General features: G+C 39.2%; 1 protein-coding gene across 1 annotated transcript; it reads right to left on the bottom strand.

The window, feature by feature from the left end:
* Positions 1-10,931, bottom strand: tspan13b (tetraspanin 13b). The gene is made up of 7 exons (XM_086280446.1): positions 10,855-10,931; positions 9,430-9,629; positions 7,545-7,712; positions 5,195-5,275; positions 4,173-4,286; positions 3,037-3,147; positions 1-708 (listed from the first exon to the last, which is right to left on the bottom strand). Exons 2-7 carry the CDS (start codon positions 9,490-9,492, stop codon positions 634-636), a joined length of 612 nt encoding a protein of 203 aa, XP_086136572.1. The 5' UTR covers positions 9,493-9,629; positions 10,855-10,931; the 3' UTR covers positions 1-633.
* Between the last annotated feature and the right edge of the window lie 3,401 nt (positions 10,932-14,332).

The raw sequence follows: 14,332 nt of genomic DNA, 5'->3' as shown, positions 1-14,332 counted from the left end.
ACACTGATTCTTTTTATTAGATTAGTATCATAGTGTGGTTTCCAGTACAAAGGCTCAGAGGAACTGCTTACAGATAGTTGCAGTTTTTTATACAGTAGCCCACATTTTAATGGACAGAGTCATGCAAAAGGGCAAATCCACAGCAAACAGAGAAAAACTCATAGGCACACACTTACTTTCAAATATGCAAAACATCTGCAGGTTACAAACAAAGCCGCTCGTCACACATTCACATTTCTACACATGGTAAAACATCAGAATCTGTAATGTCAGTGTGCAGAGAAGTGGGTGATATTATTGCTTCCAGTGGAATCGACTGTTTTTATAAAAGAAACAAAATGACAAAAAAGTGTTCAGAGTTAACTCTCAGCCAGGGTGTGTAAATACTTCTGGATTATATAGCAGATCAGCATTCCTTCTTTTTATTTCACAGTGTACTAACTGTATCTGTATTTTGCAGGAATGTCATGCTGAAGGCAGCATGTTCGCCGCTCCTCACACATAACTTAGCTCTTGAAAACGAAACACATCAGGTTTACTGCAGTGATCAGTCAAAATGCACAAGTCAGAACGTCCATAGAGGTCGTTTGGGGATGAGGTGATTGGATGTTGGTCAGTGGAGCTTTGGCTGTCTCACAGGAAAGCACTAGGGTTGGCTCGTGGGTCCTTCTGGTTCCTGTAGCAATATGTGAGCCACACTCCCAAGATCTGACACAAACACACAGCACTAAGTTAAAAGTTTCCTTATGTCAGTCAATACTATGTAATGAATTGTTTCAAACACACTACGTCATGAGAATTATTTTAAATCCACAATTATTTATGTAGAAATGTTGCCATGTTTTCTGGACAAACTCACTGAAGGAGGTCTGAGTCAAAGTTGGTCTGACAATCGAAATGCTGTCAGGCTTCCATCCATGTGACCTTATTCATTAATTATTAGCGTGAATGCTGATTACACAGTATTGTTAGCCTAATCTTTATTATTATATTTTATTATTATTTTATATTCTGTACATTTTTTGTACTCTACTTCAACACCGTTCTTCATCTTAGAAAAAACATTAACCAAGTCATTATTTTGTCATTTCAATTATTTTCTTATTTGTTCAAATGTTTTAAATACTTTCCCGTCACTAATGTACAAACAGCTGTTTTCCCTTCCATGCTGAAAATGAATCCTCTGTCTTTGTTGGTCCAAACAAGGGAAACAGTGAAGCCCATATTAAAAGTTTGCTATGTAATGATATCACCTGCGAAAAAGCCTCCTCCATGTTCCTCTTTTACAAACAAATCCTTCTGAATTCCCTTTTCTGTCTAATGACTCATTAGTAGTTAACAGAGCTGACTGTTTGTCAGCCTGGCTACAGTGAACAGAAACCTGGGGTTGTTCTTATTTCCTTTAATCACTGATTGAAGAAAATAAGCTTTATAGAGAGCTCTTTTAAAATAGAGCAACAAACTATTTCTCGAGGCTAAATGATGATCTTCTAAAGTAGCGACACGCCATTTCCTCTCCAGCTTACGAGTCATCTGCTTTAAGGTCTGGGTTTGAGAGCTTTACACTAACGAGTTGTATGCAGTGAGGTTGGGCGATACGTAAAAATCTTCCAACCGATAATCATCAGTCCAATAACCGACGATATCTTTGCGCAGGTGCAGAATTTCTGATGGGTGGAGCAATGCAATCATGCACGGACTGATTTGCACATTTAGAATTTATAAGTTTTGTTTGAGGGAATATTTTACCTTCTTTTCTTGTTTGTTTCAGTAGCTACTTTTGGATTTTTTTCAAATGTATTTATTTGAGATGCGCTAAATTACAAAGAACACTTAACTTTACGATGGAGATTTTTTTAATGTTCGCTGGAAGAGACATTTTGATTTTTAACGTAGTTTTTGTTTGAGCTTGCATTTATTGTTTGGGTGAGTGTGTGCGACGGATAAACACTGGAACAGCTTGTAAACACGGTTATAGTGGAAAAAGAAGCCACTTTCTCTTTGTTTCCCATTTAAATCAAATGTTTTTATTTTTTCTGAACATGGGCTTCTGCCTTGCTTTCTGTTATGAGTTTGAATAAATGAATCGCTACATTTGGGCGCACTCTGAGGTCGGTGCATTTGCTCACAGCTGGAAGACGGTGCCGTCAAAACAGCCCAATTATTTTTCCATTGGCTGCTTCTCTTAGCTTCAGTCAACATTATTAGCAAACTTACTCGTGGGCAAATAAATGAATAAATCGCTCTTGTAAAAACGATTGGTGAAAGGCTCAGCCTACGTCGATAGTCGATATATTCGTCCAGTCGCCCAACCTTAAAGATAGGAATCACCATACAGAAAAATATGACTATTGTGGAAAAGATTAAATCACAGAAAATGAAATATGAAGCTGAAAGAAGATGACAGACTAAAACACTTAGTAAAATGTAACTAAAACAGGATCTTATTGATATACTAGAGAAAGTCCAGAAGTGGAAGCCCAAATGACATTTTCTACAACAGACTAACTTTTAATATAATTTGAGTTTCTGGTTTGTATTCCATACAAGTTGGTGGTGGTACCATGGGGCACATGTAGGCAGCCTGCTGTAGGCACTGTTACCGGTCTGAAATATCAGCACGCTCTCATACCAACATACCAACATACCGACGCCATGTGACAAATCGGCGGTATGTCACGCGTTGGGAGGTATGAGAGCCGTTTGGAATGAATCTATACATATAAATGTGTTTTATGTTCTGATCATGAATCACTTTGGAAAACACCATCTGATAGGGCCAACGTTATGGTTAAGGTAATGGTTAAGGTAATGGTTAAGGTTAGGGTTAAGGTAATGGTTAAGGTTAGGGTTGGAATGGACGGCTGGAGCTTCTGCTCTGAGCGTGTGTTATTGCCACGACCGGCATTCTATTGGATTCAATTGAGATTCCGAAGCGTCTCATAAGGACGCGGAATGGTACCTTTCATCTTGGGACGTGACAAATCGTCGGTATGTTACTGAAACACAGGGCATGTCTGGGCTGTAATGGCTCACCTCAGTGAAGCTGAAAAAGAGGCCAATTCCTCCTACAAATCGGAGAATATCTCCAGCATGTTCCTTAATCTGGTCTGCACAAGGCGAACAGAAGCTGTTGGGGAAACAAGCCTGCAAGAGACACAGCACATGTTTAAAAATCGCACCAATGCTTCTGACAGTAGAGTCATTATTTCAAATTAACTTTACTGCTGTTACTTTTCAAACAAGACCAAGGGAGCTCACTCTCAACCAGTGATGGGAATAACGGCGTTACAAGTAACGGCGTTGCTAATGGCGTTACTTTTTTCAGTAATGAGTAATCTAACTAATTACTATTCCTATCATTACAACGCCGTTACCGTTACTAACAAGAAAATGTGGTGCGCTCGCGTTACCATTTTTCAACAAACAGATGATTGAAGCTGTGTTCAGGTTACCGCTTGCACGGAAGTAGCTGTAAGTAATCTGGGCGCTACAGCTTTAAGCAGCTACGCGCTCCCGTGGACGGTACAACACCTGGAGCTAATGGGGCAAAAACAATCGCATTATCCACAACTGTTCCTTGGCTCTTGGACAACTTTGATAATTCTTTTCACTCCTCTGTCTGAAACCTTGCAAGGAGCAAGGTTGTGGTCGTTGTCAGTTTATCATAAAACGATGTTCTTTCCACTTCTGGATTATGGTCCCAATGGTGCTCACTGGGATCTTCAGTAATATTCCTCTGAGCCAGTGCCAGCAACATTTTTGCAACAATAAAGTTCCAAGGGTCTTGTGAGAGCTCACTGGTTTTACCCATCATGTTTTTTGAGACCCCTTTAAATCGACCATCAGCTGGGCCTGAACCCTATTTGCACCTCCCTTTCTTCATTTTTTCAACAAAGTTTTTTATTATCACACATAATGTAATCACACAATTTATGTGTCTATGGTTTGATTTCATTGCATGTGTGAAGTGGGTGGGTTGTTATCAACACATGGTGAGAATTTCTTTCAACCTAAACTTTAGAAATATATTTACTTGAAAATTTGTGATGTGTTCAATTTTATTGTACATTAAAAAAACAGAACCATCATCAGCCTCTTCGCACATACTGAGATATGTGACATGTAACGGGGAACAGGAAACACTTGGAAAAGACTGGATCCAAACTCACAGCATCACACATGCTGTTAGGGTCGACATGTTTGAAGCCACAGCAGTTGAGGCTCTTCTCCACATCTCTCTGGGTGCTCTCAGAGTTGTTCCAGCCCACCTCCAGCAGGTGATCCTTGAGCACAGTGTTAGAAGGAACATGAAGCATTACATCTGTCATCATCTGTCAGTATTTTCACATTAAGAGGTTCTGCTTAAATGACTTAATGAGCACATAGTCTGTGCAGCCTGACAAGCTTAGAGTTCACTTTTATATTTAAGCTTTTATTTTTTTTATTTATCAGTAATAATCCTTATAGTATCTCCACTTATATTAAAATGTAGTGGCCAAAAAAATGTCATGCTGAAACAAAACTTCCAGAGAAAAAAGATACGACCTTCATTTAAGCTGTGCGTTAGCTACTTTTGGAGAGGCAGGTTTTAGGTAAAATCTACTTTCACTTTTTATGTGTTATTTACTGATAATATCTATAAAATATGATTCCCATTGAAGTAATATTATTAGTGTTTACTGACCACAATTTACACTTATTTAAATTTCTTTTATATAATATAATTTGATTTCTTCCTCCTATTACACACACTTTCTTTCTTTTTTGGACGCGTTCCCATTCAAACGAATAGGCGAAAATTCTGTAGGTTTTTTAGGAATTTTGCAAAAACTGTGCAACAAGTTGCTACCAAACGTCACAGCACTCTATTCCCAAACAAGCTGCACAAAACGATATATCATATGTGGGGTTTTCACAAAGCTGCAAGGAGAGTTTTGTCTCAAACTATCAGGTGGAAGAACGAGACGGTACTGTCTGACACTGCTGCCTGCTTGTTCAAGGCCTCCACCTTCCCTGCATCCACCTGTATGGATGTTTGCTCAACAGCTCTGATGAAATTTTTTAAAATGTGAGTTGTCTAACTGTACTGGATATAAAGTCAAGTAATAACAAATTAATGTGCAACAGAGAGCAAGCTGCATAGTTATCATTTGTGCTGCTCGGCACTCTGTGGAGAAACCAAAGCTCGTACCTGTTGCTCTCTGTTGACAGCCAGACAAGCGCTGGAAACAGAAAACTGTACAATAAATACCATGAACAGGATGATCATGTACTGAGCTTCACTGTCAAAGGACAACAACAGTGGACACATTGCAGACATTGGACATAATACTGCTGATAGTCAGTGTTACTGAAGCACTACATAAGCAGTTGGAAGAGCTCATTTATAGAAACATATCTGCTAATAGTAAGAAAATAGAGTCTGTGTGCAAGGTTGTCTGTGAAATACAGTCCAGCTCGGTATCTTCTTCCACATAAATACATTAATATGTAATGAATTTTCCAAAACAGTAATGTTAAGACAGCATATTGTAGGAGATAAACAACAGTGTGCTGGTCAGAAACAGGACAAAGATGCTCGGCACCAACAAAGACAGCTCTAAACATTTTAACTGTAAATGTTCTTTTCTTTTATTCTGGGAAGTTCTGGTCACTTAGCAACTAATTAAACATCTGAATCTAAATATTACAGAATTATTTTTAGATTTTTAAAATTAGCACAAATTCAATGATACCACAAAACAACGACCACAGAAGACAAACCAACAATATTATTATACACAGTTTCTATTTTGTCGTTGTTTCTTTATGCACCCCACCAACATGCCCCCGACCAGGTTCTGCTGGAGGTCTCCTGTCACCAAGAGCTTGGTTAAACGGGATTGTTTGATTGTTGGGGTCCTCCCTTTATTGTAGGTCTTTAAAAGGGCTGGGCCATATTATACCGTTCACGGTAATACCGGTATAATGTTAGGCAACGATAGGAAAATGAAATATCGCGATAGAATGGGAGTAAAACGCGCATGCGCAGTGCCTTTGTTTTCATACGCACATGGCCGATTGTTGAGTGAAACAGATGAACCAGAATTGGTTTGTAAAAATGGTGCAACTTCAGTGATGTGGAACTGGTTTGGTGTTTGTCCGTCAGATACACGACAAAGCACATTTTTTTGCAGAACATGCAAGCGGCCGTTGTTATTGTCGTATTTGTCGGACTAAGATGCTCTTAAATCTGGGAGTAATCTGGGTCCTAAACTCCGTATTCTTCAGGTCAAACAACACTGCAGCATCACTTAGAGTTAAAAACTGTCTAAATTCTTTCATCTTTAATAAAACGATCAGCATTGCTGCTTTACCAGGTGTAACTATGAAGTTTAACTTCCAGGCATCCATGAAAACTAAAGTTATTACATTTAACGGAGTTAGACGTTAGCAGGAAGCTAGCGGAAGTTAGCTCGCTAGTTTCGCTAGTTACCTAAGCATGATATAGCATGTTCTGACTGAGAGATTTCTGAAAAAAATCAAACGTACAGCTCTGCTATCACTTCCAACATAAATGAAGACAGGAAACTAAACAGCAGTGACGTTTGTAGGGTTACTGAAGTTGGGCTAGCTGGTATATAATGATGTGCTACGTGATCGCTAGCGACACAGCTATGTTAGCATAACATAAACAGTGAAGCTGGAGGACGAACACTAACACTTTTCCACTTATAAAAGTTAACGTGAAGGTTCTTCATGGTTAGAGACAAATGCAATCGCATGGCAGGATGTTGTAAACGGACCAAACTTCAGTCAGGAGAACAACTGAGATAATCCATCCACAATACGAGGTTAGTCATTAATATACTGCAACAACATGGGAACAGAGCAGCTGCCAGAGAATTCAACATTAATGAATCAATGGTACAGAATTGGAGGAAGCAAGAAGAATGAGTTTAATAAAGTTTGATTTATCTGACTGCTTTGTTTCGCTTAATGTGCCTTATAATCCCGTGCACCTTATGGTCCGGAAAATGCGTACTGCACACTGCAGTTTAATGTTGCAAAGCACCTCTTTTTAACTTCAGTGGATATTATACATGGTTATGCTCAGGATATGTCAGCCCATTTCTACTGGAAATGCCTTTTGGTTAAACTTTCAGCAAGGAATTTGCATTTGCACTGTTACATTTTTATAAAGCTTTAATGTACATAAAAACCAGCTTCTTGTTTAAGTGAAAATAAATGGAAGGTTGTCTTTTTGCACTAGTAATGTTGTGGAGTTGTATTTTGTCTCGCATCAATTATATCGTTGGTTATATCGTTATCGCAAATTTTCAAATATATATCGTGATAAATATTTTTGGCCATATCGCCCTGCTCTAGTCTTTACCTTACATTATCTTCAAGCATCTTGAGATGACTGTTGCCGTGAACTGGCACTACTGGAACTATATATGTAGAAAAAGGATTGAATTTGTATTACTGAATGACATTTTATATAAGTTGTGAATGAAAGTACAGAAAGAACAGTCATAGGATGAGTTTGTGAAGGATACAAAGAAGAGCAGGACTTGGTGATGCTTCATTGCCCCAATGAGGCCAGCCAGAGCCACAAAGAAGAGAAAGACACCCACACCAATGATGCCTCCCACCACCTGGAAACTGGAGACCAGACCAAACCACTTTCCCCATGCTGCGATGCCAATCATCAGGAGACTGACCATCTGCAGGACAGACATACTGGCTGAGTGTGGAAATGACACTTTGTGCAAAAAGTTAAACATCATTTTTTATTCTATCAGCTGGCCAGGGCTGTTCTGTAAGGAGTTTGCATGTTCTCCCCATGTCTACATGGTTTCTTTACATGCTTCCTCCCACAGTCCAAAAACATGCAGTTACACAGGTTTGGTTAATTGCTGATTCTAAATTGCCCATAGATGTGAATGTGAGGTTGAATGGTGTTAGCTCTGCTACAGACTGGCAATCTGCAGACTGGGTGCACCCTGCACTATGGCAGCTGTGATAGGTCTTATTTGGATAAGTGGATTGAATATAGCTACTTCCACATCTGCTAAATTGAACATGTGAAATCAACTGCAGCAGGCAGCTTAAAAAACAAAAATCAGCCATATAAGTATCCACACTATCACACGTGGGTTAATTATTGAAATTCTGCTTTAGGTTATAAGAGAACTTTATTGTATTGTCCAGCATGTGCTGTCTGCATTGACTTTGACCACAAACAATCTGAGTGGCTCATGAACCAGCAGCCAAGGAATCTTTGTCTGAAGTGGTGACACACGGTGTCAGCAGTGTAGCATAAATCAAGTTCAGAATAGTTTAAATGTGCGTCTTCCTTCATCACATGCACATGGTAACTAATTTTAAAAAGTAAAAATATTCAGTCAGTAGCATAGAACGATTTATGTGGATGAGGAAAAATATCAATCCTTGATGTGATTGTGTGAGCAAATCCAGTAGCATTGTTATGTTTTAGGGACATTTTGCTGGGATGACTTGACTTGTCATCGTACAAGAAGTTAGGGGGCTAGAATCAGCATATTATTATAAAATTATAAAACTGATTTTTCTCTGATAGAGTGATTGGAACAGATACTTCTTTGTCACAAAAAACATTCACAAATTTTGCGCTGCTGGATGGCTTTAAGCACTAGTTGTGGGAATGGATACATGTTGCTTCTTTATTACTTTAAAAAAAAGAGTGATAATAAGAGCATTTTCGTCTTCTTTTTTAAATGTGAGCTGAACTGCATGTGCATATCTTATCCTCTCGACTTTTACATGATAAGCAACAATTTTGTACTACACTTACATAAAGAGAGATTAAACAAGAAGCAAAGGCCAACATGTCAGACTGATACGATGATATAATACGAAAGTTGCAGTGTCAGATACGGCAGATTACCTCACTGTGAAATCATTAGTACCTCCTGCACCCTTACAGAACCAAGGGTGCTATGGAGCGCCTTCTTTAAAGGACTGCAAGGCTCCAGGTCCAGTGTGTAGCTAAGCGTCAGATACACACCTTAATCCAAAGCAGACATGATAAGAGCTATCAAAGCCTGCAGGAAAGGCTTCCACAGTAAGGGCGACCTCTAAAGTGACAACCCCCCGCCCCAAAAAACAAGCGCACAGTTAAAGGTGGAAACTGTAGATCCTCCCATTTTAAAAAGAAAATCGGGCGCTTTTCTAAACTCCTCGTCTCTTATTCGGTTCATCCGATGGATGGAGCGGCCACCTGATCCTACCTACCACAGTGAATAATTGATTAGAGCAGCGTCTGACCTCATCAGTGGATTTTGTAAAAGTGGACGTGTCCTACACTCCATTTACACACTCTGAGGGTGATAAAATGCTATCTGTATTGATGAACACGGCACTTTAATTATCCATATGGTAAGCTGTGATGTGGATACTCACAACATAGAGGATGTTGAGCGCACACAGGGAGTGCTTGGAGCAGGTAAATCCAGCGCAGCCCATGTTCACCAGCAAATAAACACAATAAATCCTTGAAACTGATGTTTACATAAATATCTCGACACAAGAAATAAAACCCGGACAAAGACCCACTGAGCTACTTATTCCGCTAGTCCGCAGCAATAGATGATCGGTCCAACCTGCGAGGAAAAAAAGAGGCTTACAACCAACACCTGAGTGCAGAGGAAGTCACATATCGACCCTTCAAAATAAAGTCACATAAACACCGACCGTGAGATAGATAGACATCGGTATTTTGAGGGAAATTGGGATGCAGCCTACAATCTAACTTCTTCTTCACCACAGCGGATCATCTACCTTCATCTGAAAATGTCCCCAGCATCCTCCTCCGTCACACCAACCCTCTGCATCTTCTCCTTCACTACATCCACCAATCATCTCTGTGGTTCTCCTCTTTGCCTCCTGCCTTCAGTGTTACACCATGACATATATTTGCACACATATTTGTGTCCTTTTGTATTATATTTATACCTGTATCTCTATATGTATCTATACCTATATTTATCTTAATATTTATCTATCTATGCCTCTGTTTCAACACGTTTGTTGTATGCATGCTCTGGTATTAATAAAGTCTCTTTGATTCTCTGATTCAGATTTTCTTCAGTGCACATTCATCAGGTCCTTAAAGTACTCCTTCCATCTTCTCAACACAGTCTTCACTTCACAGTTGGTACAGTTCAATCTGTCTTAACCTGCTGCACCCTTTACAACTCGAGCTCTCTCCCTAACCAATGGGGAGCCAAATCCTTATCTCTTTTCTCAGTGTCCAGCCTCACCTACAAAACACTGTAAACCTTTGATGGACGCCTGAAGTATCTTCATCTGGGGTATAAACATCATGTAACAACGTCTCTAGTTACAATCAGTTGTGTGTTAATCGTATAATAAGGATGCACGTGGTCTGTTAATTCCAGGCTGAAATGCCATGCTTTTATTATGAAGGATTAAAATTCCAGTTTGCGTGTAGTCTTATGTTGTTTTTTTTTTAACTTGACTCCTAGTCCACATGTGACTCAGTAAGGATATCCGATCCACCGATTGGCTAAAGAGAAGTCCTGCAATTTCCTCTCAAAATATTCCAGAAAGATTGTTGTCAGGAGCCATTTAGCTTCATAATTCACCAACGACGCTTCGCTTGAAAACAGCACAAGCGTTGCTGGGTCACACTGAGCCGTCAAATGCACGCACGCCAAACACACACAGCGTTCCGGCAGGACAACAACGGGAGAAAGTGAAAATACATACGAGTAATGCCAGTAACAAGATCATCTGCTGACCGGCGAGCAGCAGCTGACAAACTGTCCTATTAGATATTATAAGACTAAAGTCAGATCTCATCACCTCAGAATGTAACACTCGCAGACATATGATACGTGGTTCTAGTCGTTCCGCACTTCTTCTGCGCAGGTGGCCCGAGCAGCCACTCAGCGATCATAAACTTATATGACCATCAGATGGCGCTGCAGGACCAGTCAAACTCAAATGACTCGCTGAAAACCTCACCGGGCAAGTACATCGTGATAGCGCCGGTGTCGTGCCAAAAAGTGATCGTCTGCTCGGATTTAAACTGCTATACATAACTTGTTGGTCTATAATATGTGAAACATATGTCAAATGTGTCCCTCGTGAATGAAAAAGTCATCGTGAGCCACAAACAACATCCCTGTAACAGCGTAGAAGCCGTCGGTTTTGGGGAGTGACTTTTATATGTCCTCTATTTATGCAGTTAAAAAAGCTTGATGACATTAAAAATGTGTTTTTTAGAGTAATCTGGCCAAGAAGACAGCAAATATTGCAAGAAATCTAACAATAGTTCTGTAAACATGTTTTAAGTGGACAAAAAGGATGGATTTGGTTGTAATGTAAGTACAATAAGGCAGAGTTGTAAAGATAGTTGAAAAAGATGTAATTTTAACATTTTATATGTAACCCCTTTGTAAAGCCTGTTGACCAAAGTCTATTTGGGGTTCAGTATCTGAGGCAGTCAGCGATTAAACCACAGATTAGCAGATGACTATGCCTGCACTACCTCCTGAGCCACCCCGTGGGTACACAGTGGGTGTAAAGGGACAGACACAGTCAACAATAATACTCAAATATACTGTGGCATTTAAACAATGCCTAGTTTGTACTAAGGGCCACCCACACCATTACACCACCAACACAAGCGTGAACCATTGATTAAAGGGAGGATGTATCCTCTACTTTCATATTGTTTAATGCCAAATTCTGACCCAACCATCCAAATAGTGCAGCAGAACCAGCAACATTGTTCTACTGTCTATTTTTCTTAGTTTTTCTTTTCCCCCACCTTTCAAATGTTGGCCTTTAAGCCCAGAAATCCTTTTGTTTCCCTCTTTGTTTTATGTTTTTAAGATAAAATCATCCTTAAGAAGCATGATATTAAATAAATTCTTACAGAATGGTGGTGACAAGTGAAAATGTCTCTGTTAAATCCACTCTTAAAGGATTGCAGTTACAATGTGTAGAGGGAAAGCAGTATACACGCAGGACGGAGTGCATTGCCAAAAACCAAAGACAGTTATGCTCACTTGCTACTAAATGTCCTGAAATATGTCATATGTACAGAGGTCATGATAACATTCCTAAACACTCATACTCCTTTGGGTGGCGCTCTCACTTGATGTTGGCTTTTTCTGGTATCACTTGCTGTTTCTGTTACAACACAGAGTGGTGTTATTAGCTGTGTCCAGGGGCTGCATCCTTCTTCTTTTTTTAAAACTTTAACAAAAGAACAAAGTACAAGAGCGGTAGCTACCTTAGCAGAACAAAGATGACATAAAACATATACTGTAGAAAATCGTTTCAGAACTTGAGAACAGAAGAAGGAAATCTAGATGTGTCAGGGAGGCAAGAAAGAAAATTAAAAAAGCAACCACAATTTATTTTCTTCTTCTTCTTCCTTTTGTTTTAAGCACTGTTTTGAATATTTTATTGAGAGAATAACAATAATGTTCTAACTGCTTTATGATTAGAGGAAAGTCTGATAATGTCATAAGTGATAGTTATGGAATTCCATCATGAAAGTAAGGAAGTGCGGTTTTCTGTTCAGAACATTTGTGAATATGACATTTGGCCCATAAAAGAATTCAATTAATTACAAATATAGAAGAGTTTATGTTGTTATCCTGATGTAGGATAAGACATCTTTCCAAAAAACCCTGAAAATCCCCTTTGATAGTGTCTCTTACATAAAAAGAGACATTTTGCCAAAAATGTCAAGAGTGGGAGCCCACTCTACCTACTCACACTAGGCATAGCTGTCCAGTGCTGAAGCAAGTTAGTTCTAGGGTTAAAGAACCCTAATTTATTGTACCGCAAATGTTTCCCTCTGGCTTCTGTATGAGCTTCCGTTTAGTTAGCACACTGAGATTGGTTTTCTGCCATTGCACATGTGCTCCAAATCCAAACTACTCATTGCTGGAAAACTTGTGTCTTGCCTGACAAAGTGGAATAGACCAAAATATCCTCTAAAGCCAGACATCACATCGTGATCCAAGGAACATCAGGAACAAATGAGAAACAAAGTAATTGAGATCGCTCAGTCTGGAAAAGGTTAGAAGGCCATTATCCACAAATAGTGAAAACAAGGAACAGTGGTGAACATTCCCAGGAGTAACCGGCTGACCAAAATTACCCCAAGAGTGCATCGACGACTCATCAAGGACCCCAGAACAACATCCAGAACTGCAGGCCTCATCTGCCTCAGTTAAGGTCAGTGTTCATGACGCGGTCGGAAGTTGAACCCACGACAAAGGCATGATTCTTACACACACACACACACACACACACACACACACACACACACACACACACACACACACACACACACACACACACACACACACGCACGATTTAAAAGGATACAGTTAAATAGGTTATTTGGTTGTTAATTCTGTTTACAATCACTCTTTGGGTAGCTGACAAAATGAAGCATGCTCTGAGAAATGCCTTCAGAGTCATCATCTAAATCTATTATGTTTAGCCAGTAGGTTAGATTAAAGGTAAATATTACATTTACAAACTAAGCTCTGGTGTCAGAAATTCAACTGTCAAATGAATAAGAGTCAGTAAGTATTACATACCTTTGTCCCGTCTTATTTTTTCTATGTCCGATTTCCTTTTTTCTTGAGCACCACTCCTAAATATCATTTTAGAAGCCATTTGTGCAACAATCAAAATTCTGTACTGAAATGTAATGTTATGATGTTACAATCTTGCCTAACCATGTCGATGCTGGTTCTAATCAAATGTTAGTGTCTCAAAGTGAAAAAGCACTCTCAGGATTTAAAATCTCCTTATGTGAACTACAGACAGATTTATCTGGTGCTGATAGGCTAAATCAACATTGTGTGAACTAATCTGACATGTAACGGCTCTACATTTATATTTAACATTTCTATAACTGCAGTGTGCGCAGCAAGCAACACAGAAAGTCATGTGGAGCTAACTACAATAAACGTGTTAGATACTGTGACTTGAGGCTGGAGTAGAGGTTCACCTTCTTTAAAAAAAATATTATTATCATTATTTATTTATTTTATTTTATTAAGTTTGAAGTTATTACAAACACAACATACATGACTGGGGGATAAGAAAGTAAGACAGGAGAAGTTCAAGAAAAACAGAGGGGAAGAGGGGCAGTGAGAAAAGACACTAAAGAGACACTAGACCTTCCAGCAGGACACTGACCCTAAACATACAGTCACAACTACACTGGAATTGTTTAGATTAAAGCATATTCATGTGTTAGAATGATGTATTCAAAGTCCAAAGCAAAGAAATAAAGAACTCTGTA

This window comes from Aulonocara sp. 'chitande type north' Nkhata Bay, linkage group LG22 (genome assembly GCF_057382095.1).
Source record: "Aulonocara sp. 'chitande type north' Nkhata Bay isolate Kocher_YH1m ecotype deep benthic linkage group LG22, A_spYH_male_GT1.1, whole genome shotgun sequence".
Classification (NCBI taxonomy): Eukaryota; Metazoa; Chordata; class Actinopteri; order Cichliformes; family Cichlidae; genus Aulonocara; species Aulonocara sp. 'chitande type north' Nkhata Bay.
Note: the sequence above shows the minus strand (reverse complement) of the source record. Positions and strands in the feature narration are given on the sequence as shown.

Excerpts from the sequence above, each read along its gene's own strand:
- tspan13b (XM_086280446.1), bottom strand. The coding sequence starts at position 9,492 with ATGGGCTGCGCTGGATTTACCTGCTCCAAGCACTCCCTGTGTGCGCTC. Across the intron at positions 7,713-9,429 it reads CGCTCAACATCCTCTATGTT|ATGGTCAGTCTCCTGATGAT; the intron begins GTGAGTATCCAC and ends TCTGTCCTGCAG. Across the intron at positions 5,276-7,544 it reads ACCAAGTCCTGCTCTTCTTT|TACATGATCATCCTGTTCAT; the intron begins GTATCCTTCACA and ends AGTGAAGCTCAG.